This window comes from Octopus sinensis, unplaced genomic scaffold (genome assembly GCF_006345805.1).
Source record: "Octopus sinensis unplaced genomic scaffold, ASM634580v1 Contig09956, whole genome shotgun sequence".
NCBI lineage: Eukaryota > Metazoa > Mollusca > Cephalopoda > Octopoda > Octopodidae > Octopus > Octopus sinensis.
Genome location: NW_021831985.1, coordinates 132,501 through 160,000, shown reverse-complemented (window position 1 = coordinate 160,000; position 27,500 = coordinate 132,501). Strand labels below are relative to the sequence as shown.

Here is a 27,500-nt window from a genome sequence, read left to right as displayed (position 1 = left end):
TGCTTTTTTTCCTGAAATTTACTGTATCCCAGAACCATATTATTCAATGTGGCTTTATTTTTTTCTGACATAGTTAACTGTGATTTTAGGGAGATTTGGTTACAGCAGGTGAAAGAACCATGCAGCGCACAATCAATTAATTTTTTCATCAGAATCCTGTTGATCTTATTAGGATTTGAATGCAGAAGAGCTCAAATCTCACTGAAATCAACATTATCTTTCACCTTTCAAGGGTTGATGAATAAAACAATGGTTGGAGAACAGAAGTTGTTTTAAAATCAATTCCATCTGAAATGTGTGGCCACGCATCTGATACAAATTATTATAATCCATTCATAACAACAAAAAGACAAAAAAAAAAAAGGAATGCATATGAATTTTGTTAATCAGTATTGGGCTTTGATGAATAAGGAAATCTTCTACAATTGTGGCTTTTCCCCTCAAACTGCCAGACTTTGGAACTCTCTTCCATCTCATTGTTTTTCTCGTTCTTATGACCTATTTTTTTACTGCCCACAAGGGGCTACACACAGAGGGGACAAACAAGGACAGACATAGGTATTAAGTCGATTACATCGACCCCAGTGCGTAACTGGTACTTAATTTATCGACCCCGAAAGGATGAAAGGCAAAGTGGACCTCGGCGGAATTTGAACTCACAACGTAACGCAGGCGAAATACCGCTAAGTATTTCTCCCGGCGTGCTAACGTTTCTGCCAGCTCGCCGCCATAAAATACTATTGATTTTGTATTTGACAGTGCAGTAGTATTTCTTTGTTATTTTTTTTTACAAGCTATTTGTATAAACTATGTTGGGGATACTTTATTGATAATGTGTGTGTGGGTGTATCTATGTGTTTGTGTGCACATGTTGTAGCTGTGTAGTTAAGATGGTGATAATATAATGTCACAAAACACAACAAACACCGTTGATCATGATTATGTCAAGATATTGTGTGTTGGTAAATATTGACATGCATTGGCAAACAGTTTTATTTGCTGAAGTTGTAAATGAGTTCATTAGATCGGGGTGCTTGTGTCTGATGAGAAACAACCATGTTGAAACACTGGCTGTTCCTGAGTCTCTTGAGCTAATGAATCAAATGTTTTGAACATGCGTTTGTCATAAAAAGAGTTGTTCTGTGACAACAAATAGCATTATTCATGTTTGAATTTGCTAGATCATATTAAAAATTAATATGCAAGTCATTGTGAGTGTGTATATTTAAATGTATATATAAATGTATTTTTAGGTTCAGGTAATTTTCAAGAAGTTCTTTTCATTCTAGCTTTTTTGGAAATAACAGCCCATAAAATAAAGTTGTGATGAAAGAGGAATCAGGGGAAGATATTTGTAAAAAGCATGACCCAGCTTTTCGTCCAGTGTAACTTTGTCCAAAGTCGCTTTGTCCAAAGTCGCTTTGTCCAAAGTCGCTTTGTCCAAAGTCACTTTGTCCAAAGCCACTTAGTCCAAAGCCACTTTGTCCAAAGCCACTTTGTCCAAAGTCACTTTGTCCAAAGCCACTTTGTCCAATGTCACTTTGTCCAGAGTCACTTTGTCCACGTCTTTTTGTTCGATGATTTTTTGTGTCAAACCACTTTTTCTCCAATTTTAAATAAACCTCTTTAGAAAACAAGGTGAGCATCAAAATCAAATAATCATTGAGAATTTTATTGATAGGATTTGTCGTTGGACAAGAAAATCATTGCACTGAAAGATGTTGGATGAAAAGATGCTTGACAAAGTGACATCTGACGAAAAGACATAGCCCCTTGCAAAAGTATTATATTGAAGAAATGCAGGTCCTTTGTGTAGACAGACATTTCTAAGATGTTCACAACCATATGTTAAATGAATCATTTAGTTAAAAATATCACTTGACACACCTTTAAACGAAGGTGGAAGCATGTGAAAGTTTGTGTTGGTAACAATAATGATACATGTAGAACAGTAAACATTTTTCAAAGATCTGATATTGATTTCTTGACAGTTCAGTGAAAGAACTGAAAGCTAAAGCAGTTTGTCTCATATTCTTTCGAGGCCACTGGACATGGATTATGTCAACATTGTGGTAATCTTAACTAATCCAACAGCTAATATGCCAGTGATTGTCTTTTTTTTCTGCCCTCATTTTGGAAAACAAAAATATTCTTGTTAACATTTGCTTCTCATCATGATGATAATTCTAAAGAACTTTTCCTCGTTAAGCTAGTCATTAAAGGCATACTTTACTAAAAGCTTCTTAAATACAAGCACTAGAGGAGGCCTTTATTTTAACCCTTTCTTTGTCATTATATTTCTAACTAAAATATACACCTTAAGCATTTCAATTAAATTCTTAAAATATTGTGAATTTAGACTACTTTCATAAAACAAACTCTTTTTTTTATTTATTAAAATATTAATGCAATTTTTGGAACATGGATTTAGCAAAAGGTTCTTGCCCGAATCTATGGCATAATTTTAGTGTTAAAGTGAATCTAATTACAGGTAAATGCTGATAAATTCAACAAAATATAAAAATTATTAAAATTTGTTTGTCACAATAGAAAATTAGTTATTAGCTAATTCAATTGAATATAAAACAAAAATTTTTGGCTGTGTGGTAAGTAACTTGCTTACCAACCACATGGTTCCGGGTTCAGCCCCACTGCGTGTCACCTTGGGCAAGTGTCTTCTACTATAGCCTCAGGCCGACCAAAGCCTTGTGAGTGGATTTGGTAGACGGAAACTGATGAACTTTGATGGTTTCCATCTGTCAGTTCTGCTCACAGGCTATTGGTTGGTGTGAGGCTACAGTGGAAAGCACTTGCTTGGGGTGTCACAGAGTGAGACATAACTTGGGACCTTGTAGTTATGTAACTCTATGTCCATATAGTCATATTCATGTCTTTGGAATTGTGCCTGTATTGTTAAGTAACCACGGCTGTCACAATGGCTTGAGACTGAAAACTAAGATCTAAGCTCTCTTCTCTCTGAGAAAATAAAAATTTAGTCTCATTTCATAAAAGAACTTCTAGTAATCAACTTATTTAACATATTTGCGCAGGTGACAGTGGCAGGGGTAAAGACCACATTCCTGATTGCATACCATGCATTACACTTTATTACCAAGTGTCATCTAAACTCGTGCAATTCTTGTATTTTCCTTAAAAATCTCTAATTTCTAAGAAGATTCAAAATTTTACATCAAGAAAGTGCTACAATAATTTGAGTTAAAATATTGTGTTAGAATATTTTCCTCTATGTCTCTATGATATGATGGCCTAGAAACAGTGTGAGTGAATGTCTGTGAATGGTGTAATGGTCTACCTGTCTGTTGTGGTGTTTTGAAGATGTATCTATTATTGGAATTTAGGGATCTGTTGGTGAAAAGGTTTCTTTATCTGTTAGTGCGTGTTTAAGAGCCATATCCATTGAATCTTGTACATATATCTATAAACATGATTTAGATAAATAAAATTTATTTGTTTGTTAATTGAAGTTTTTCTTTTTGTCTTTTCAGACTGTTTGAAATGTCCAACATGTTCCATGGAATTCCCAGGAGCAGCTATCATAAACAACGAATTCTACCTGGAGAGTAAAATCAATTCTAATGAAGAGACTGAAGATGTCAGTTTTTTGTGTACTGCATGTGAGGAGGGTGACTCAGCTACATCCTTCTGTGGAGACTGTGGAGAATGGCTGTGTAAGCAATGTGTGCAAGCGCACAAAAGAGTCCGAGTTACTAAGGACCACACGGTGGTCACAAAGGAAGAGGCAATCCGTAATCAGAACATCAGCAGTGAAAAGACTGTCTATTGTAAACTGCACAAGCAGGAACCCCTTAAGTTATTCTGTGAAACCTGTGACAAGGTAACCTGCCGAGACTGCCAGCTTCTTGAACACAAAGAACACAAGTACTTATTTGTGCATGAGGCATCAAACAAGGAGAAGCAGATTCTTAACCAGCTGTTGATGAAAGCGAAAGAAAAGCAGGGGCAGATAAAGCAAGCTAGGCAACTTCTCAAACAGAGACACACAGACATCCGGGATCGCGAGCAGATCGTCGTCTACGAAATCAAGAGCCTCGGGGAGAAGATAACCCAAGAGGTGATGAGGCGGCTGAAGAACGTCATGTCTGAATTAGATTTTGCCTGTCGGCAAAAGAAGGACCACTTGGTAAAGCTGACCAACGAAGTGAACTACTTGGATGACAGGACAACACACTGTGTCGCTTTTGTGGAAGATGCCATTAAGACTGGCAGCAGCCTGTCGCTGTTGTATACCAAGAATTACATGAAGAAAAATCTGAAGAAATTAATTGACTCGCCCTTGCGTGTCCCTCACCCAAATCATAAAGTCGACATCCAGTTTACATATAATATTGATGACCTTGTAGTTGCCATCAAATCTCTGGGCTCGCTACAAATTGACGGCCGGCATTACGGTAAGCTCCCAATGATGGTTGCTGCTGCTGCCGCCGCGGCCTCCGCCTCTTCGAATCAGGGCCAGGAGCCCAGCAGTCCCGTTATCACTAAGGCCACTAGCGGACAGCCACTGGACAATCGCTACTATGTTGGTCCCATATCGACAGACCACCAGCGAATACTCATGCAAAAGCTGCATGAAATGCAGAGGAAAACTCAACAGCAGCAGCAACACAACAACAACAGCAACAACAACAACAGCAGCAACAACAGCAGCAACAACAACAGCAGCAGCAGCAGCAACAGCAGCAGCAGCAACAGCAACAGCAACAGCAAATTTCTTCTTTAAATAATCTTCAATCAAGTAGTGGATCTAGTAGTAATGGTCCCCAAGTGTCTAAGACCTTGTCAAATGGACCTAGTAGCAGTCTTAATGCTAATGCCCTTGTCAAGACTAACTCTGTTTATTACCCACCATCTGGTGTTCCTGCTGGACAATTTTCCACACACCCAAGGTAAGTGCATTTGTCTTATCATTAACAGACCCCCACCTACCCACCCCCAAAAATCTGCATTATATCTTATCTTTGTGCTTGTTCCAGCCATGCTGGGATCCAACTTTGAGGGGGGTTTAACTGAATAAATTGAGCCCAGTACTTCTTTTTTTTTTTTTTAAAGTCTGGTTCTTATTGTATTGGTCACTTTTGTTGAAGTTACTCAACTTTTGTTGAAGAAACTGACACTGGTGGTCAGGTTGGTGGCAGTGGAGCAAACACTCGGACACACACATCATATACATACATACATATGTTGTTGCTAAAACAATTTACAATGACATCCGCAACATCCGCAAAAAAGACTATCTAAAATATCCCTCTGTTATGGAATACATTCATAAACACCAACTCGAGGAATACCGGGGGAATATATTCCCATCAAAACTTCTGTCAGATGTAAACATAACAGGCAGGATATTGTTTGGGACAGAGGGGCAAAAGTATGTACCATCATAGAGGTCAGCTGCCCTGCAGATATAAATATCTCTTTGAAAATCAAAGGAAAAAAGGATATCTATGGACAACTGCTTTGAAAGCTCCAGCTTCTGTATCCAAACTATGAATACATACTCATATCAATAATAATTGGAGTGCTAGGTTTTGTTAGTAAATGCTTAAAGGAGAATCTGGATAAACTGGGGTTTTCAGAAAGAGAAATTGACACGCTGATTTGTACATTACCAGTACAATCTGTGAGTGGAACAGTAAAAATATGCAAGTCTTTTCTCAAGTTCCAAATGTGAATTTGTTTGTGTTAACTACATCCCAAAAATGGAGCCTTGTATCTTTGTTGGAAACTGGCTCTCTCCTCGGTGGAAGATTTATAATTAAAAAATAGAACACACACATATACATTAGGCTTTCCACACAGTTTCTGTCTACCAGACTCACATGGCATTGGTCGACCTGGAGCTATTGTAGAAAACATTTAACTGCCTTTGTTAGCATATTTCTGTTGGAAAACACCGTGTTTCAGTTAATTTTGAAAATTACGAAGAATTTAGTAAAATAATATTGCCATTATAAGTTGGTGTTTGGAGCATAAATTAACATGAAATTCAGATGAGAAGTTTTTAACCGAGATCACTTTTAAGCATGAAGTTTATATCATAAAACCAACCAAGGGTGGTCTCAGGTGGATTGGCATCAAAAGGTTTAAAGTGCTGTGCAGTACAGTTGAACCTGAAACCAAGTTGTTGCAAAGTATACTTAGCCACACAACAATGCTTGTGGAAAAAAAAACAAAAAAAAAAAACAAAGAACAACAAAAAAACAAAGAAGTCAACCGACCAACTAAACCAAGAGTAAAACCAAATTACTAGCATAGTCAAGTAAACATACTAATAAAGTCAACCATTCACAGGGCCTGAAAAAGAGTCACAAATGGAAATATATTAGAACTGTATCTTTTTAATGATAATTAAAATTCTAATATTTGTTCATTTGTTATTGGCTTTAATCTCTCTCCTTTATGATAGGTCCTCTATGTGGTAGTTCTGACTATTAAAAATAGCAGCTCAGTGTACCTCAAATCATATCATGTATCTTCAGAAGTTGGATGCAGTGCTGAGAGAAAAATATGAGATGGTCATGGCACGATAAGTCTTCAATCATAAGTCTGAGGATGCTTGATTGGAGCTAACTTGCCCCCACCCCTTCCCCCAAAATGTATGAAAATAACAAGATTTGAAAATTGATTTTATTTAATTATGTAGTTTTATTTTATCCAACAAAAATAATTTTGTATTTATTAGATATTTTAATTTTTGTAAAAAAAAAATTCCCAGAAATTATTTGGATAACTGATGTTTTTCAGCAACTTCCTAGTGCTGCTGAGAAAGCAAATCATTCTTTATATATATATATATATATATATATATATGATGTACATATGTGTTTATGTGTTTTGTTTTGTGTTGAATGAATGAGAAGGGAGTGCTTGATATGTTGTAGAGGATATGGTTTTGCCTGAAAATTGTAGCAACATGAAACTTGAGTTGCGAGACAAACTCAGCTTCAGTTTCAGTTTCAGTACAAAAATAACTATAATATAATATAATATAATATATTATAATATTAGTATATTATATTTATATGACCTTATTGGGTTATTTCCCCATCATAGTTAAGCTCTGTATAGGGATGACACTTTGGCAGTTTCAAGTCATATGAATGGCTTTGCCACAGACTGGTGTAAGAAGGTCTGACATAGATCTTCAAAGAATTCAGCTTAACCATAACAGTTACCACCCGTTTTGACAAAGGTTGACATCCTGGACATAATCCTAGACCTGAGGATAGGCAAGTACCACCCTTACTGAAAGCCCAGTGAGAAAACTGTTTATATTCATAGACAATTCTTTGAAAGTGATCTATGGTTGGGTGCCCTTCCTGTGGCTACCATTCACCTGTTTTCAAGCAGGGCAATATTCTCCTCGAGGCGAGACAATTTTCTTATATTTGTTTAATGTCCTTTTTTGACCATCTCGCTATTTGAGGCAGGATTTTACGTCCAGTTGCTGTGTCCCTAATTCTTTACCTGTGGGGTATTTTTTCTTTTCATTCCAAAGGTCTTTGAAAGACCACAATGGCTGGTCATAATGTCAACAAGGAATCTTGATAGTGCCACTGCTTCACTCACCTGGTGACAAGTGTGGGAATTTCAAGATTTTAATCACATTTACAAGTTCACACACAGAAACACACACATTCATACATGTATGACAGGTTTCTTGCAGTTTCCATTAACTGGGGCTATATTTGAAGACACCCAAGGTGCTGTACCATGGGACTGAACTCGAAACCATGTGGTTAAGAAGCGAGTGTGCATGCTTGTGTATTATATATAATATCCAGACAGAAATACTTCTTCATTGAAGGAACAGAAAAATTTCATTAGAATTATGAAATACAGTTGAAGAATATTTAAATTTATAGTCACTTGTATATTTTTTTTTAATTATATAAATTAACATTTATAATTTATTACTATTATCATTATCATAATTTATTTATTTTCTTTTTGAAACTGAAATTTGTTTGGACCAATTCTAAAACTGAAATGTATCTGCTTGTATTGAAATAGTGGAGAAATAGGAGGCTCCCTGACTGGAAACGAGAACCCTGCTGAGTCCAGCAATCTGTGGGCTACTAAGATGTATGTATGCGTGTGTGTACATCTTAGTATGTGTGTGTACGGTGTATAGTGCGTGGACTTCCAAAACCTAAATAATATAGATTTATTGCAAGTTTTAGATATCTGACAATACTGTAGATACTGTTTGAAGGTTAAATAAAAAAAAAAACATATAAAAAAATATTTAATTATCTGTTTGCTTGCTATGTTATTTTTCTTTTCTAATCCATGAATTTATACATACAAATTTTATTACATATTCTACATATATATATATATATATATAAACCTTAATTTTTAAAATTTACTTAAGAATTTTTATTATCTTCTTGATTATATATTTGTGTTTTAATTTCATTATCTGGTAATTTTGAAAATTCTGCATGTATTTATATGTATATGTCTCTCTCTTTCTCACTCTCCCTGTGTGTGTATATGTAATATGTGCGTGTGTGTATGTGTGTGTATGTAAAATAAAGAATATTTCTGTTGTAACAATTTCGAAGTAGGTTTGTAAAACTGTGGCATGTTAATGGTGGAAAAAAATGTTATATAAGTATTGCTTGCTAATGGAAACACTCTTCATTTTTACATATGAGCATCTCTCTTTCTATGTCATTAATGATGTGGCTAGTCTCTTTGTTTAACTATAACACACTTATATATAATACATACATACATGCATACATACATTATGTTGTCCATTTAAATTGGCTCAAGATACTAGAAATTTGCAGTAATAGTGATAATAATGCTTTCTACCATAGGCAAAAAGGTCTGCAATTTTGTGGGAGGGAGCTTCTTGATTACATTGGTCCCAGTTCTCATATTTCATTGATCCCAAAAGGATGAAAGGAAAAGTTGACCTCAGTGAAACTTGAACTTGCAGTACTTGAAATACTGCCAAACATTTTGTCCAGTGTGCTAACAATTCTGCCAGCTTGCCATTTTGATAATAATAATAATAATCCTTTCTACTAGACGTAGGAGTGGCTGTGTGGTAATTAGCTTGCTTACGAACCACATGGTTCCAGGTTCAGTCCCTACCAAATGCAAGACGGAATTTGAAATTGCAGATGGATTTGAAGGATAAGGAGAAACTATAATTGAAATTGTGAATAGACTGAAAATCTAAGCAAAAAATAGGGTTACTGACTGCTGTGATAAAACAATAATAGGTGTATGTGTGTGTTTGGTGGGACCTGACGTAGTCAATACCTGAAGAAGATGAACAGACTGAAGTGGGAAAGTCGTAATATTGGCTAAGGAGCTCAGAACTCAAAGCTGAGATTTAAGGATTTCTTTGCTACACAAATTCAAAACCTTATTACAAGAAACCATTAAAAGCATGTAAAGAAGCTGGATTCAGTAACTTGAAAATATGAGATGAGGAATGAACACATAGCATATGATGGTTGTCACCAAATTTTAAGCAGGAGTATAATAAAAGTTTTCCATTAAGATTTGTTATTAAATTAATGAATATTTGCCGTTTTCAATGGCTGTACTGTGTACACCTAGCACACCTGGAACACATACCCTTGGAAAGAACCATCATCATCATTATTTAGCATCTACTTTCCCATGCTTCCATAGGTCAGATGAAGTTTGTTTAGGTAGATTTTCTATGACTGGATACTTCCTTATTCATCTGTCACCCCTTCCTTTCTCATTCATAAAGGCAAGAGTCACTATTTCCTTGTTCATCGATCACCCCTTCTTTTCTCATTCATAAACACAAAAGTATTTTTATAATAGATTATCTTGGTAACCATGGGAGCTATGAAAAAAAAAAACCCAAAAAAAACTCAGCAACACCACCAGATCATTCTACACAACTGTGTAATTTTTTGCGCAATTCCATCCAGCCGTTTGACTGTGAATCCTAAGACAAGAAAGAATTGCCCATGTGTGTATATATATTATATATATATATATATATATATATATATATATTATATATATGTGTGTGTGTGTGTGTGTATGTATATGGCGGTGCCCCAGCATGGCCACAGCTCATAAGCTGAAACTAGAATCAATCAATCATATATATATGTATATACGTGTGTGTGTGTGTGTGTGTGTATATATATATATATATACACGTGTGTGTGTGTGTATATACATATAGTTGGAATTTACAAAAAAAACAACGAAGGCAGGGGTATAAGCAACAAACAGGTGTATTTGTTTAACGCTTGGGAAGGTGAGAAAGTCTTTTATGTTTCAAGCCTACGCTCTTCAACAGAAAGGAACACAAGAAAATAGAGACTAAAAAAAGCTTTAGTTGCTATATATATATATATATATATATATATATTATCATCATCATCATCATCATCGTTTAACGTCCGTTCTCCGCGCTAGCACGGATATGTATGTATATATATATATGTATGTCTAGACACACACTCACATATAGTCTATGTGGATATGCATGGCTTAGTGCAGGGGTTGGCGAACCAGAATATATATTATTAAGTGGGGTAAAAATGAAATTCTTGGGGAAAATGAGGATTCATAAGACATAAGTAAAATTATACAAAAACAGTTTTCCTTGTTACGACAGAAATTTTTCTTCTGGCATGAGGATGCAGTCAAAAAGTTGCTGCCTTTTGCCACAACCTACCTTTGCAAACAAGGGTTTTCCACTCTAATGAACATAACAGAGAAATCGATTGGACACAGAAGTCTATCATATTGCTTTGGCATCAAAATGTCCCAATTTAGATGTAATTATAACAAAAATGAAAACAAACATCGTTTCTCCAAAAGTTGAAATGGAAAAGATTCTAGAAAAATCTTTACATTTCATAATGATATTAATTTATTTTATCGCATTTGTTTTATACATTTTATATTTACAATTGTATTCTCCATATAAATAAATTCAGTAAACCTTTTGAATCCAAAGAATCTATGATTTTCTTCTTTTTTCAAGTTGGTGTAAATAATTATATTTTTAAGTAATTGGTTAAGAAAGTTCTCTGACCCCTGGCTTAGTGGTTAGGGTGTTAGCATCATGATTACAAAATCGTGGTTTTGTTTTCTGGACCAAGCGATGCATTATGTTCTTGAGTAAGACCTTTCATTTCATATTGCTCAGATCCACTCAGTTGACAAAAATGAATTATCCTGCGATGGACAGGCATCTATCTAAGTGATTGACCATATGAGCCTTTGGCTTAGGAAGGACCGTTGCTCTGTTTTTTTTTTTTTGTGTTTTTTGAGTGCTAAGAGCACCATCCGAGCGTGATAGGAGCGCTAAGAGCACCATCCGAGCATGATCCTTGCCAGAGCAGCTAACTGGCTTCTGTGCCAGTGGCATGTAAAAATCACCATTTGAGTGTGATCATTACCAGCGTCGCCTTACTGGCCCTTGTGCTGGTGGCACATGAAAAAACATTCGAGCGAGGTTGTTGCCGGTGCTGCTGGACTGGCTCCTGTGCAGGTGGCACATAAAAAACACCATTTGAGCATGGTCATTGCCAGTACTGCCTGACTGGCCCTCATGCCGGTGGCACGTAAAAGTGCCCACTACACTCTCAAAGTGGTTGGTGTTAGGAAGGACATCCAGCTGTAGAAACTGCCAGATCAAGATTTGAGCCTGGTGCAGCCATCGGGTTCGCCAGTCCTCAGTCAAATCATCCAACCCATGCTAGCATGGAAAGCGGACGTTAAACAACGACGATGATGATCTAGTGCATGCACTGTTCCCTTGTACGAAGACAGTCTTTCGCCATGCCCAATCTAGGCTTATGATACTTTCCCCCACTAGAAATGATACTTTGGATATGGTGATCCTGGATTCTTTCTTCATACATCTAGTATAGTGTGGTCACAGCAGAAAAGCCTTTGATCATAGGCCTGCTCAGTGGTGTCTCTAATTCACAACAGACATCTGATAAGATTTCTATAATAACTTTTTCTGCTTTTGGTTCTGGTGAGAAAGGGATAGTGCCCATGGCCATTACCTGTTCACTCAGAATGGCAAGATTGCTGTCATTAAACTCCTCTGTTTCTATATTTCTCTTGAAATGCCTAACCTACCTTAGTTCAATAAATTTTTTAAATAATGGAGAATTTAGTAAAATAACTGTTATTATTAAGCTTGTATCGTGAGCATAAGATGAAATTTTGATGGAATGTTTTAATTCTGGTCATTTTAACCCTTGAGTATTTTAAGCAGCCATATCTAGACCAAATATTCCACATTTTTTTATATTCAAACTGGCTGTATAGGCACAGGAGTGTAGTAAGTAGCTTGCTTACGAGCCACATGGTTCTGGGTTTAGTTCCACTGCGTGGCATCTTGGGCAATTGTCTTCTACTATAGCCTCAGGCCGACCAAAACCTTGTGAGTGGATTTGGTAGACAGAAACTGAAAGAAGCCCAAAATATGTATCTATATAGATGTGTGCGTGTGTTTGTCCCCCCCCCCACATTGCTTGATAACCGATGCTGGTGTGCTTACATCCCCGTAACTTAGCAGTTCGGCAAAAGAGACTGATAGAATAAGTACTACGCTTGCAAAGAATAATTCCTGGGGTCGATTTGCTCAACTAAAGGCGGTGCTCCAGCATGGCCACAGTTAAATGACTGAAACAAAAGTAAAAGAGAGTATCTAGCCTCTCCCGCCTAACCTACGATGACATTCTAAAAATAACCAATCACATAATCAAAACTATGAGAGAATGCATGATTAATTCAAAGCAATATAAAAGCATTACATTTGACAGAATAATCTGAATGCTAAAGGGTTGAAACAAATTGTGTATCATAGAACCAGAGGTAGTCTCAGGCAGGTTGGTATCAAAAGAATTAATGTTACTGCTCCTGAAATAACGTTTGGAAGTCAGTTCCTACAAGAGAGGTCTGAGTAGGCAATGAATTCCAAGAGGGCCAAGATTCTGTCAAGAAATGGCTGGGTCAAGAATAAGTTAAGAGCTGGGTCATAGGACTCGATAAGGGTGAGAAGAGAAGGAAGAACAAGTGGATTTAGGAATGACCTGCTACAGAAGGTATGCACCTAGCGGGTTCCTAGGAATGGAGGGAGGCCTTTATAGAAATTGTAGAACATACGGAAGTGACAAAAACTTCAATATTTGTTCACATGTTATTCTTTCAATAAAATTTGTTAATATCAAAATAGATCGATAATTAGTTATGACTTCATTAAAAATTTTCTGACATACATGGAAACAAAAAAATAGCGAATTTTATTTCATCAGAATGTTTAATTGCTCAAATATATTTATTGACTTGTGTACAATTTTCAAGGGTAAATCTCTTTTGCCGTGTGTAACCATTCCTGTTGGAAAGCAATGGTGTTTTGACTATATTGGCAATAACTGAAAAAATTGTACTCCTTATGTATTTGTGTGTATGTTTGTATTTGTATGTGTGTGTGTAACGATGATGATGATGATATATATATATATATATATATATATATGTATGCATATGTACTTATGTATACACATGCATATATATTTATGTATACATATATAAATATATATGCATAAGTATATGTATGTATATGTACACATATATATGCACACATGTATATATGCATCTATACCTGTACATACATGTGTGTACAAATGCATATATGTATATGCATATACATGTATACATGTTAGTATATGTATGTATGTACATGTGCATATATATGAATGAACACTTGTGGGAAAGTTGACGTCTGTCAGAATGATTGCTGTCACAGCTACTACTACTACTACTACTATTGCTACTAATAATAGAAGCATTGATGTTATCTTAGTTTTATTATCATTATTATTGTACTTGTTGTTTTTATTATTTATATCATTGTAAAAATTCTGTTTCTGAGCATGTTTTTTTTTTTTTGTTATTTAAATATATTTTTCATGCAGAAGATATAGAACTTCAATTTTTTTTTTTTTTTTTTTGAAATTTCATTTTTAAAATATAAATAAATTTTCGTCTCGTTCAATACCACTCTTAATGATAATGTTTTTATATCATCTCCAATTCACATATTTAAAAATACTGTAAAGAAATGCCTAAAAAAAAAAAAAAATTCAAAATAGGGGTGTGTGTGTGTAAAAGTTGTTGGTTTTGGATTTATTTTAAAATCTATTTGCTTTTGAAGTTTTTGGTGAAATTTATCAATATTGAAACTTTCCTTTTGCTCTAATTTGATTATACAAACATACATATATATATATATATATATATATATATATATATCTATATCTATATGTATGTATGTATATATATTTATTTAATTCACTCTCATTCATTTTTAAGAAAGAAAAAATCCAATTAGCTTACATGTAATAAATGAAAATGTAATTTTTTTTTGTGTTTTTTTTGTTTATCTTCAGGTTTTTGACTTTGGCCCAGTTACAACAATCTCACATCCAACATCAGATACAGCAGCAGCAACAACAGCAGCAACAGCAGCAGCAACCTCAGCCCCCACCACCTCCGCCCCCGCCACCACCACAACAGCAGTCACAGTCCCTCTCCTCTCAACAGCAACAGCAGCAGCAGCAACAGCAACAGCAACAACAGAGTTCCACTGTGATGCACCGACCTTTAGTGCAACAACATCCACATCGACCTCCGCCACCTCTCTATCCCAGCAATGCGCAACAGAAATCTGCCCCCGGTGACAATTCCGATTCAAGAACTTCGTTCAATGGGTCACTTGTAGGTTAGCATCGGTGAAGGTTTTTTTTACCTTGTCTTATTTGAAACCTGCATAACATGGCTTTTTTCTCCCTTGCAATCCCCCTTCCTTACATTTCTAGTTTCTCTGTCCATCCTCTCTTACTTATACTTGTGATGGCATTCACCCAGGGCGGGTTGAGCCGGCTTCTTCTCTGGTCCTGAGAGCATCAATAGAAGAAGTTTCGTGGGAATATTGAATTCACAAGTGGTCCCTGACATCCCGCATGCATATCCCGAGTGACGGGACGCCCTGTTTGCCGCGGAGTCTCCACAGATGCAGGGACAGAACGACCTCGGAGCCACCGGTTGCCGATCAGATGCCTCTTGGAATTTTCACCAGAGCCCCGTTGGCCAGGCCACGACTCTAATACCGCTCGGTGCCAGACCAATTCGCCTTGGGTGGTCATACCAGGAACCGAAGTTCCCGACAGCATAGCTCTGACACTGCCCATTTACACCACCCTACAGCTTTGAGGAGGGATTGAACTTTAGGGTAGTGAATTCACAAGCGGTCCCTGACATCCTGCATGCATATCCTGAGTGATGGGATGCCCTGTTTGCTGCGGAGTCTCCACAGACGCAGGGACAGAATGACCATGCCATGTTATTGCAACTATTTATCTCTTTGCAGCTACTATGGATTCATTTCTTACTCTTAAATGTGTGTAGCCATGTAGCAAGAACCTGCTCTGCTCCAGCCCTTTCTCTCATACCCTAAGCTTAGTCTCCTAATATAAAGCCCCCATACCTTGGGTTTCATGCTCTTGCGAGCTACATGATGTCCTCACTCGTGCCAGTGGCAAGAGAAAAGCATTCAACGCACACTGTAAAGTGGTTGGTATTAGGAAGGGCATCCAGCAGTAGAAACTGTGCCAAAGCAGATACTGGGGCATGATGTAGTTCTTGGACCCATTGGATTTGGAAAAAAAAACCATCCATTCCATGCCAACATGGAACATGGATTTTTAACTGATTATGATGATGATGATGAAAATTTGATATAACTCTTTAAATTATTGGTAATGTTTTTACTATTAGCCCTCAAAGTGCAATAGTTCTTGCACATACTATTAATCTCTCTGATGGTTGACTTAATTAATTTGAATCATTTGTGCTCCCATTAAGTAAAGTGTTATTTCCTAAATCAATCGGCAGTGTCAGACGACTGTAATCTCATTTCATGTTGGTAAACTGAATTGCATGGTAGTCAGCTCTAGGGCTAGAGACATCAAGATTGTAGCCAAGTCTGGCAATTTAAGAATATCATGGTAGCCAGCTATAGGGCTGGTTTTCTCTTGATTGTTGATAAGTCTGGCAAGTTATGAATAGTATGATTGGCAGCCATATAGTTAGTTTTACCAGGATCTAGACAAGTTTGACTTGAGAATTAACTGCAAAGATTTTAATGTAATAAATTAGATGTTAGCCAAAATTTGAAGCTGAAAATACAAGGAGTAATATGGTGTCCGAAATCTTATATTTTATATAAGATTTCGGACACCATATTACTCATTGCATGACAAATTTTCTGTCACTTCATCTTATAACGTTGCCCTTTTCAAGCCTAGCCAGGCTCATGGGCCCGGTTTCTCGGTTTCTGTGGCGTATGTGTTCCCCCCAGCTGGACGGGATTCCAGTCCATCGCAGCATTACTCAAGGAACAGGAAGAGAGAATGAAAGAAAGTTATGGTGAAAGAGTACAACAGGGGTCACCACCACCCCCTGCTGGAGCCTTGTGGAGCTTTTTAGGTGTTTTCGCTCAATAAACACACAACACCCAGTCTAGGAATCGAAACCGCGATCCTCCGACCGCGAGCCCGCTACCCTAACCGCTGGGCCATTGCGCCTCCACACTTCATCTTATGCTGCTTTGTTAATTGTAATAGTGTATCTTGAGTGAGAAAGTCCCTCTATAGTTACTTGACCTGTATGAAATGGCAGCAAAATTTTTCACCTCAAATAGCACCTTTCTGTCTTTAAAAAGAGATGAACTTGTTCTGAAATATAGTTTTTTTTTATGTGCTATCATCGTCATCTTTGTTATAATGTCCACTTTTCCGTGCTTGTATGAATCGGATGGTGTTGGAAGTTTTTCAGCTCAGATTTTTCAATAGCTGGATGCTCTTCCAGTTGCCAAGCCTCACCTGCTTTCAAGCAAGGTAATCTTTCTCCATGATCAGACATGTTCTTGCTGAATATTGGAAATAAGTGACACTGCTTGTATAACAGTGATACTCATTTACGACTATCATGCAATGTCAAGACGAGGTAAACACTAGCACACATAAATGTCTGTCTATACAGACACATATACATACATATATACATGTATGCATGGCTTATTTCAGTTTCTTTCTTCTAAATCCACTCACAATGTATTGGTTGAACTGGGGTTATAGTTGAAGAGACTTGCCCAAGATACCACACTGAAACTCTGTGGTTGGGAAGCAGACTTCTTAACCACATATCCATGCCTGTGGTAAGTAGCTTGTTTACCAACCACATGGTTCTGGGTTCAGTCACACTGCGTGGCACCTTGGGTAAGTGTCTTCTACTATAGCCTCGGGCCGACCAAAGCCTTGTGAGTGGATTTGGCAGACGGAAACTGAAAGGTGGATTAAGTCGATTATCGACCCTGAAAGGATGAAAGGCAAAGTCGACCTAGGCAGAATTTGAACTTAGAACATAAGAAACAGATGAAATGCTGTTTAGCATTTTGCCTGGCGTGCTAATGGTTCTGTCAGTTTGCCACCTTAAGCCTTTTATTACCATATGTCTGTTAAAGTACATTGCCTTTTTAGTAAAGATTGTTCGCTAGCATAACATAGCAGTCCTGGTTTAGGACTAATGTTGCTGTAATTTAGCCCCAGGAGACATCGTCTCCAACTGGCTATACAACACAATCTGTGTTCTTCTATTTTCGAACAAGGGAATCTAGCACCCTCGTCTCTGATGAAGGGAACAAACAAAGAAAAACATTGTCATCTTATCCACTCAGCCACTAATGGATGTATATCACAGACACTATGACTTTTCTATACTTACATACGGGTCAGATGGAATTTATTGAGGTAGATTTTCTATAGTTAGATGTCTTCTCTCAAACCTCTCTTGTTTCCAAGCAAGGTTTCCTGTGGCCAGGCACAATTTCCACAGGAGACTGGAAATGAATAACTCTTGTATGACAGTGGCACACATTTACAGCCATCATGTAATGCCAAAACAAAGTCTCTCTCCCCACCCCCCACACATATTCAGTGGGCTTCTTTCAGTTTCCATCTCCCAAATTTGCAGAGCAAGGTTTCGGTTGACCTAGAGCCAAGTACCACATAGTGGGACTGAACCTGAAACCACATGCTTCACAGATACACACCCATGCCTGTTCCTAGTAGCTGTGCCTAATAGCCATGTCTGCACCTTTGTTTTACTTAATTTCATTTTAAGGCAATAAATACTTTTCTGGTGAAAATTAGTATTCATTTTAACATTTTGTATAAACACCAAGGAAAATGCTATCAACTAAATAATAATTATTGTATGTAGGTTATATTTCCTGATGTTATCTGTGGTCACAAAAGTATACTTCCAAAGTTACTTGTCATATGATGGGTAACACTCTCGTTTGTATATTTATCATGTGTATACATTTATACTTCATGTCTGTTATTAAATCTTCCTAAATACCCACATAGAAAACTGGTACTTACTGCAAGTAAATTATAATACCTGTGTATACTTTGCACATAAAACTCAATGAAAATTGCTGCAATTAGAATGAGATCAATCAAAAGAGTGTGACAACAAAAAGAACAATGAGCCACAAAATATGTTACATAACAGGAAACTACCATCCTCAGCTGTCATATAATATACCTGTGTGCTTACATTTTGAGCTTATCTCTGATCGTATTTCTCATGCGGAATATTTTCTTCTCTACTCCAAAGGTTGGACTGCTGCGTTAAGTCGTATTAAAACCCCCGAGAACCTTGTTGAGAAAACACCACTCAATGCCCTTCGAGGTCAGATTCAGCACATGCTACAGCGCAGTCCCCAAACTAGCAACGTAGATATGTCGCCAGGTTCTCATTCCGACATGAGTTCACACAGTTGGCCAGACATGGCAAAGAACGGCACACCGCCACCAAGACCTGCAAGTTCTGATTGGTAAGTAAATTTAAAAACAAAAAGAAAAAAAAACAAGAAGAAAAAAAATTTTTTTTTTGTGTCTATGTCTACCTAGTCATCTTTCTCCTGTTCTGTTTTGCTCCGACCCACAACATCACACTCTCACATGAAGTCCTTCTATTGTGATGGCAGTAGTTGTTCCATTTGCAGATCTGTTGTGAACTTGTTATGGTATATGTTCATCTTGTAACTGCATTTGCTCTTAGTCTAGTATATATATATATATATATATATATATATATATATATATATATATATGCATACTCACAGGTATGGTGATGCAAACAGGAAAAATAGAACTTAAGATATGAATATTTGTATATTTATATAAATATTTAGCAGAGTTGGTCTTTATATATGTATATATATGTATTTATATATGTATATATCTATATTGTTGTGTTTGGGGGGGAGTCATTCTCTTTTAGTGCCTTATAATTTAACACACTCACTGGTAAAATTTCCACTCATTTACTTATTTATTTTTCTAAAATTTTCTTTGCATCTTGCAACCTTTTCAATAGTTGTTGACAGTCAACAACTACTGAAAGGGTTGCAAGACACAACAAAAATTTTAGAAAAATAAATAAGTAAATGAGTAGAAATTTTACCAGTGAGTGTGTTAAATTATAAGGCACAAAAAGAGAATGACTCTCCCTAGACACAACTGAATATGCTTTGACACACGAACTCACATAAAGAATCTTGCAAACCAAATCCAAAATAGAAATATATTTGTATATATATATATATATATAATGATCACCCTATATAGAGGCGGGCTTAACTAAAAAGTCAACATACATACATGCATGTATGTATGTATGTATGTATGTATATATATATATATAAATGTATATATATATTCTCTTTTTAGTTGAGGCTTCCCTCCACTGCTGCATAAGTTTATTGTTTCCATTGTTTTCATGGAGGAGAAGCTAGAGCTTCAAATAAATAAAGCCTGATTCTATACAGATGTTGAATTTTTTTTACCTCACGTTTATAAACCCAAACACAGCCACATATACACACTCACAGACATATATCAATGCTTGTTTTTACGTATGGTTACAAAAGTACAATCGAACGTTAATTGGAATGTCACTCAATATACTTCTGTTGGCTATCATATTTCGTTTTTTTACATAGAAAAGGTTGACATTAACTTGAAAGTTTCAGCCTAGTTGCCTTTTTGTTTTTTTGACTGTCTGATGAAGGCAAAAAGAGGTGTGTGTGCATGTGCGTATATATGTATATATATACGTATATATATATATATATATATATTTTTATGTCAAGTTATTATATAGTGTTTGGCAAGCTGTTTTTCTGGGGTGTGTGAAGCTGTGTAAAATGATAATTAGACTTGTATACATGTACGTCTAAGGAGTAGATGTATAGGAAAGGGGATAGAAGAGGACAAGAGGAAAGCATGTTTGTAGGCTGCGAGTTGATAGGATATTGTTGAAAGATTTTGTTTAGTTTGAAATAGGAATTGTGTTATTGTTTAGATTTCAGTCAAGTGTGGAAATAACATTGTACATAGCCGTGACCAATTTGGGTATGTCAGATTCAGGTCATGAGATCTATTTTTATAGAAAGTCGGTTTTGTTGTACTTCAGTTATATGATATATATAAAATCATAAATGACAGAGAAATAGGTTGATGGAATTTTATTTAACACTGAAAATTCTAATATCACAACAAATTGTTTGGTAACTTAAAAACATGTAAATATTTAACAAACATTTTCTTTTTCTGCATAGAAATGATTTCGGAATATGTATAATTGACATGGTTTCAACAATATTTAAATAACATAAGTGCGAAATATTAGAGGTTATTTATGGCATATTGCAAAAATGCTAAAAATTTAACATTTCTTTGTATTTAAATAGTATATGGTGTTACTAGAAATACATGGCGTCACTAGTAAGTTCGAGTTACAGGCTTTGGCAGTTAACATGTTAAGATTATTCACTTTTGATTTAACTGCTAATTCTAGTATGTCTGGGGGTCTAATGTGTGGGAACCATTTACAGCCAGATGTTACCTATTTATTAAGTCATAAAGCGGGTGGAGTGGAATTTGTTCTTTGTTTAAAAGATAAACATGATCTGAACAGTAATCCACCACTTAGCATTGCAGCTGTTACGAAGCTTCCACTATGGAAGTTTCAAGTTTTGGCACAAAGCCAGCAATTTTGAGAGGAGGGGGCGAGTCAGTTACTTTGACTCTAGTACTTAACTGGTACCTTATTTTGTTGGTCCTGGTGGGATGAAGTGAAGTTGACCTCAGTGAAATTCGAACTCGTAATCTGACGAGTCAGAACAAATGTTGTTAAACGTTTTGTCCAATGTGCTAACAATTTTGCAAGCTTGCTACCTTGCTGCTACTGCTGCTGCTGTTGTTAAGCAACAAGACAGGTAAGGGTGATTAGGTGATTGTCTAGGGCTTGGGGGGTGAAAAAAAACTTTGGTCGTCTTGTAGTCGAGGGCTCTTCGTTGATGCCCGACACTACTGGGAGGTGGCCCTCGAAGTCGCTGGAAATGGAGATCTCCAGGTCCAAATTCTTGAAAGGCTGCTGTTGCTGCTGGTGGCGGCGATGACAACGATGACAGCGATTTAGAGTGCAAGAACTATAATACTTTTGTACTAGTGTTCATAATAATGTTCTCTTAAGAATTTGTTTTTATTTTCCCCTTAACTAATTTTAGAATGGGAAAACATAGTCAAGTGATTGAGTTTCCCACAATTTTGAAGGGTTCACGTAAATATGTTGTTGCCAGAAATGCCAGAAGCTATCCTAACCTTATCACACCATTCTCAATAAGCATCTATCATTTTTTAATTAACCCTCTTCCTCACCAACTTAGCTAGCATTCTTTTTTTTAAAAAAATCTTTGCAACTGGAATTGAGAGAGACTTTCAAACAATTGAATGCATTACATCAGTGATTGGTAAACATATCTTTCTTTTCCTTTAGAATTTTTGAAGAGTATTTTGGTAGTTATTTATTAGTTCCATTCAAATGAACTCCATATATATAATAGAGCTGACTGTTAATTCCTTGCTAGCACAATTCATTAGCATTTATTAATTACTTGAATTCATTTTTCCATCATTTACAAATGAAATGATGTTGCAAAATCTTATTTTCTTTTCCTATAAATTTGTGAAAACTTGTTAAAGGAATCTGTAGTTTCTACAACGTAGTTTGCCTTCAGTTCTTGGTGGGGTTGTATAGGGGCCCGGTTGTGACATATGGTATGGCTTGGGCATTTTAAACTTTGATGAAGCTCGTCCTTCTACAACCCTGACTTCAGTTGAGTAAAAATGTGTGTTTCGGTTAATGTTTGATGGAACTGTTAGTTTTTGGTTAGATGTCTTGTCTGATTGTAATGCCATAACTATTCATAGTTCAATTGTCTAACCTCAGACAAGTTATCTATAACACAACCGATTGCTTGGGTAGGAGGTCAATAAAATAATTTATCACTAATGTACTAGTGGCTATCAAATAGAAAGTATGGATCTTCATATGTACAAACTGATCTTTTGCTTAATGTTACACATCAGTACAAGGTGTAATGTGGCTAAAAATATCACAACTTGACCAAAGAAAGGAATGCAATCTCATTCTCATTGAAGCCAGCTAGATGAATACATCATTTGTTGCAAAAGATTGGTCTGGAACCCAAACAACTGATGAAAGCTGTTAGGGAGACAGCCATGGCAGCAAAGACTGGCACAAAGTGGTTATGTTTGATAAGAGACCACAGATGGTACTCTCAGAGGCCTTGGTTTTCATTGGACAAGGTTGACCATACATCTATACTTATATGCACAGGACCTGCGCAAGATTGTTTTGAGGAAGACAGGCAGTTCGTCATGCATGCAAGTCTCCCCTCTCTCTATGCTACTTATGTTTAACCAAGGGAAATGCTGCTGATTTTTTCAGTTTTTTTTTCAGTTCAATTTTTATTGGCTGAAAAAGCAAAAGCAAGTCCATGTAGGGGCACAGGGAGTTATGTACAGGGAGGGTGGTCATACAAAGAGTTCAGGCCATTTCTGGTCAAGAGAGACTTTGTACCGAGCGGTCGTCGGCATCTTCACTCTCTCGTCTGGCAGCTTATTCCACGGATCCGCAACCCAGACGGAGAAAGCCCCTCTACTTCGATTGAGATGAAATCGTCGAAGATAGAGCTTTTCGGAGTGACCCCGCATCCCACGCTCTGGAGTAGGGGTGAAGAACAGCTCTTTTGAGAGGTTACACTTTCCGCTTATGATGTTGGGAGCGAGAATGAGATCACCACGGCGTCGTCGTTTTTTGAGAGAATAAAGGCCGAGCGTCTTCAGCCTTTCCTCATAAGACAAATGAAGAAAGGCTGAAGACACTTGACCTTTATTCTCTCGAAAACTTTGGGGTGATACAGCTTAGCACCAGTGTTGTCACAATCATTACTGCCGGTGTATAAAGATCTTCAACAGATATTGCAAACTATCTTGCCTGACTCCCAAGCAGTTTTGTCAATCCATGGCAATGGATTGATACTTAATTGTTGGCCCTGGAAAGATGAAAGGCAAGGTTAATCTCAGTAGGATTTGAACTCAGAATATAAAGAATTGAACCAACTGGCACAGGATGTTTAGCCAGCATTCTAACAACTGCAAATTTGATGCTGGTAGTAGCAGCTGAATCACCTACGTAGAGATTCCCTTGTTGGCTTAACATGTAGTATATTTTGCATCCAAGTACCCTTTACCAGTCATATCAGGCCCTGGAATATTCTACTTGTTTTATGCTCAAACCAACCAGATCAGGCCTCTCATGCTTATATATCCTTCAATGTCATTCTAAAAATAAACAGTTACATCATTGAAATCTTGAAGCCACGGGATAACGTGTGATTAATCAAAAGCAACGCGAATAAATAAGCATTACGTTTGATAGAACAATCTGTATACTGGAAGGGTTAAATTATGATCCATTGCATATTTAAGTTCTCTAAAGATGAAATTTCTAGTGATTTGATTGCAGCCTAATGTTTTTGTGCAGTACATTAAGTTGCTTGTTTCAGTTAGAGTTACATGGGAATTGTTTGCTTTTATTGACTATTGGATTTTCAGTATGTTTATTTATTCTTTCCTTACATTGTTTCCTTCGTGTGTGTTTACACAATGGGCTGGCTACCTTGTTTTATATATCGTCTACTTAACAATTGTTGTTGTTGTTGTTGTTGTGTCTATTCGTTTTTGCTTGTTTGTCTTGTTCACATGAATGTCTCATTCGAGAGTTTTCATTGAGAACTTCTTCGTTTGTATAATAAATGTAAATTCAAGTATTTTAATAATAATTGATTCTTCTGTAACCTATGGAAATTGGGGATAAATGAAACATTAAGGCTGATGACGTTAGAATAATTTGGTTAATGAATATATTACGGAATCTTTTCCATGTTTAATGCATTTTATTTTAATTCATTTTATTTTAATTCATTTATTATTCATATTATTTATAATTTGATTTTTTTTTTTCAAACAAGGAGAATAATATTGTAAGTTGATTGCAGAGTATAAAATGTAAATTGATGTGATTTAATTAATAATGAAATTAAGATTCTTTAAAAAAAAAATGTCTGTTGTATCTTGTAAATAAGCTGATGAATTGTTTGAAAAAGTTCTTTGTATTGAAAATTAATTTGTTATTGGGAGTTTGTTGAATACTGAATTATGGTTAGCTTTATACTTTAATGTTTCCTAACCTGGCAAACCTCCTCAGCATCGTTATCATCATCGTTTCTATGCCTACTTTTCCCCCCATTCTGGTATGGGTTGGATGGAACTTTCTTGTCAGTGTAATTGACTTAATCCCTTTGTCCTTGTTTGTCCCCTTATGTTTAGCCCCCTTGTGGGCAATAAAGAAATATATATATATATATGTATATCGTCATCATCACCATCGTTTAATGTCCATCTTCCATGCATGAGTAGGATGGTTGGCAAGAGCTGGCCAAGTAGAAAAACTACCGTACGCTACTGTGTCTGTTCTGGCAGGGATTTTGTGGCTGGATGCCCTTCCTAATACCAACCATAAATACATATTTACGTAAACATATAAATATAAATTTACATACACATAAATAAATAAAAATTTTTACACACACACACACACACACACACACACACACACACATATATATATTTACATACACACAAATAAATACACATTTTGGATAATGTCATTACTCTTTACTCTTTACTCTTTTACTTGTTTCAGTCATTTGACTGCGGCCATGCTGGAGCACCGCCTTTTAGTCGAGCAAATCGATCCCGGGGCTTATTCTTTGTAAGCCCAGTACTTATTCTATCGGTCTCTTTTGCTGAACCGCTAAGTGACGGGGACGTAAACACACCAGCATTGGTTGTCAAACAATGCTAGGGGGACAAACACAGACGCACAAACATATACACACACACTTATATATATATACATATATATGATAGGCTTCTTTCAGTTTCCGTCTACCAAATCCACTCACAAGGCATTGGTTGGCCCGGGGCTATAGCAGAAGACACTTGCCCAAGATGCCACGCAGTGGGACTGAACCTGGAACCATGTGGCTGGTTAGCAAGCTACTTACCACACAGCCACTCCTGCGCCACTCATTGAATCATTATTCCCCAAAAGAAAACCAAACAACAACAAAAAAAAAAAACAATTGCCACAGTAGTCAAAGTCATGTGTATAAATAACAAAGGCAACAAATTAGCTGTGATTTTGCAAATTAGCCTGCAGACTCATTTGTTGAGTCATTCTCCTTTTATCAGCCTTGTTGACTGATAAATGAGTGTGACTGAACCTTGTTATCAGCTGATCCTAGTTGATAGCATGGTTCATCTCATAACAGTATAATATATAGGCAACAAACAACATGTAAACTCAGCAATTGCAACTAGTCTAACATGGTGAAAGTGAAACTGCTCAGGCATGACTGCGGTTAAGGATCTTGCTCTAGGACCATGTGCTATCAGGCTCAGTCCCACTGTATGGTATTTTGGTATTTCGTCTGCCGTTACGTTCTGAGTTCAAATTCCGCCGAGGTCAACTTTGCCTTTCATCCTTTCGGGGTCGATAAATTAAGTACCACTTACGCACTGGGGTCGATGTAATCGACTTAATACCTATGTCTGTCCTTGTTTGTCCCCTCTGTATTTATACCCCCTTGTGGGTAGTAAAGAAATAGGTATTTTGTGGGTAAGGTTCTTCTACTATAAACTGTGGCCAATCAGTACTTCTTAGGGAATTTGGCTAATCAAAACTGTGTGCAAACCTGTTATATAGCGAGCTGGTAGAACCGTTAGCTAGGTGAAATGTGTAGCCATATTTCGTCTGTCGTTACGTTCCGAGTTCAAATTCCGCCAAGGTCGACTTTGCCTTTCATCCTTTCGGGGTCGATAAATTAAGTACCAGTTACGCACTGGGATCGATGTAATCGACTTAATCCCTTTGTCTGTCCTTGTTTGTCCCCGCTGTGTGTAGTAAAGAAATATATATATATTGTTGTATTTGGAGATGGTCATGTTGCCAATTTAGTCAATATATATATGTCAGAGTGTCTTAGTTTCGTGTTTGTTCTTCCCTGGCACTTGACAGCTGGTGTTGGTTTATTTATGACCCAGTAATTTAACTGTTCAAAAGTGTTCAATAGAATATGTACCAGTTTTAAAAAGTTGTTACTGGGGTCTAGATTTGTTTGACTAAACATTACAGGGTGGGACCACAACATGACTGCAAGCCTGTGATTGAAACAAGTTAAAGTTAAAAGTAGATGTGATTGGAGATGAATGATTCAACTGCATTCAGCATTATGTGTTATGTTCCTCTCTTTGTGTGTGTATGTGTGTGTGAAAGAGAGAGAATTAGTGAGGCTAATAACATAGAAATTAACACAGCTAGGCATTTGGAAGGTGATGGAGATGGTAGAGAAAATAATGTGAATTGATGCTGATGCTGAATAATAGAATTGATGCTGATATTGTGTGAATGAGCAAGTGTTGAATTGCTGGTCAGAGTTCTACTAGAAATGGAGTTCAAGGCAGAAGACTGACTACCTATGGACAAAAGCAAAAGTGAAGGTTGTTGCTTCCTCAGTTTACCAGAAATAGCTGCAAATTCTTGAATTATTTAAATTCTAATTTTGACACAAGGCCAGCTGTTGATGTGGGCAAGAAGCACGTTGATTACATCCACCATTGCATTGACTAGTACTTGCTTTATTGACACCGAAAAGACAAAAAGCAAAGTTAACCGAAGTAGCATTTGAACTCGGGATGCTTGCTACCTTGCTGTGGTGGGAACATTTTTTTGTTATTAATCGCATGCATTCTTCATTAGGGTTGATTGGGACCCAATCAATGCTGACAATTCCTTTTCTGCTGGAACTACCAAGCAGTTTATGGCATCTCTGTGTAATCTTTTGACCTGCCAGA

General features: G+C 36.7%; 1 protein-coding gene across 1 annotated transcript in view; it reads left to right on the top strand.

Moving 5' to 3' along the window:
• The window catches only part of LOC115228205 (E3 ubiquitin-protein ligase TRIM33), a 158,304-nt gene that overhangs the window by 50,911 nt on the left and 79,893 nt on the right, over positions 1-27,500 (top strand). Inside the window, 4 exon segments of the mRNA XM_036498873.1 lie at positions 3,507-4,640; positions 4,643-4,925; positions 14,472-14,803; positions 18,766-18,985. Of these exon segments, the coding sequence (XP_036354766.1) occupies positions 3,507-4,640; positions 4,643-4,925; positions 14,472-14,803; positions 18,766-18,985 (1,969 nt within the window).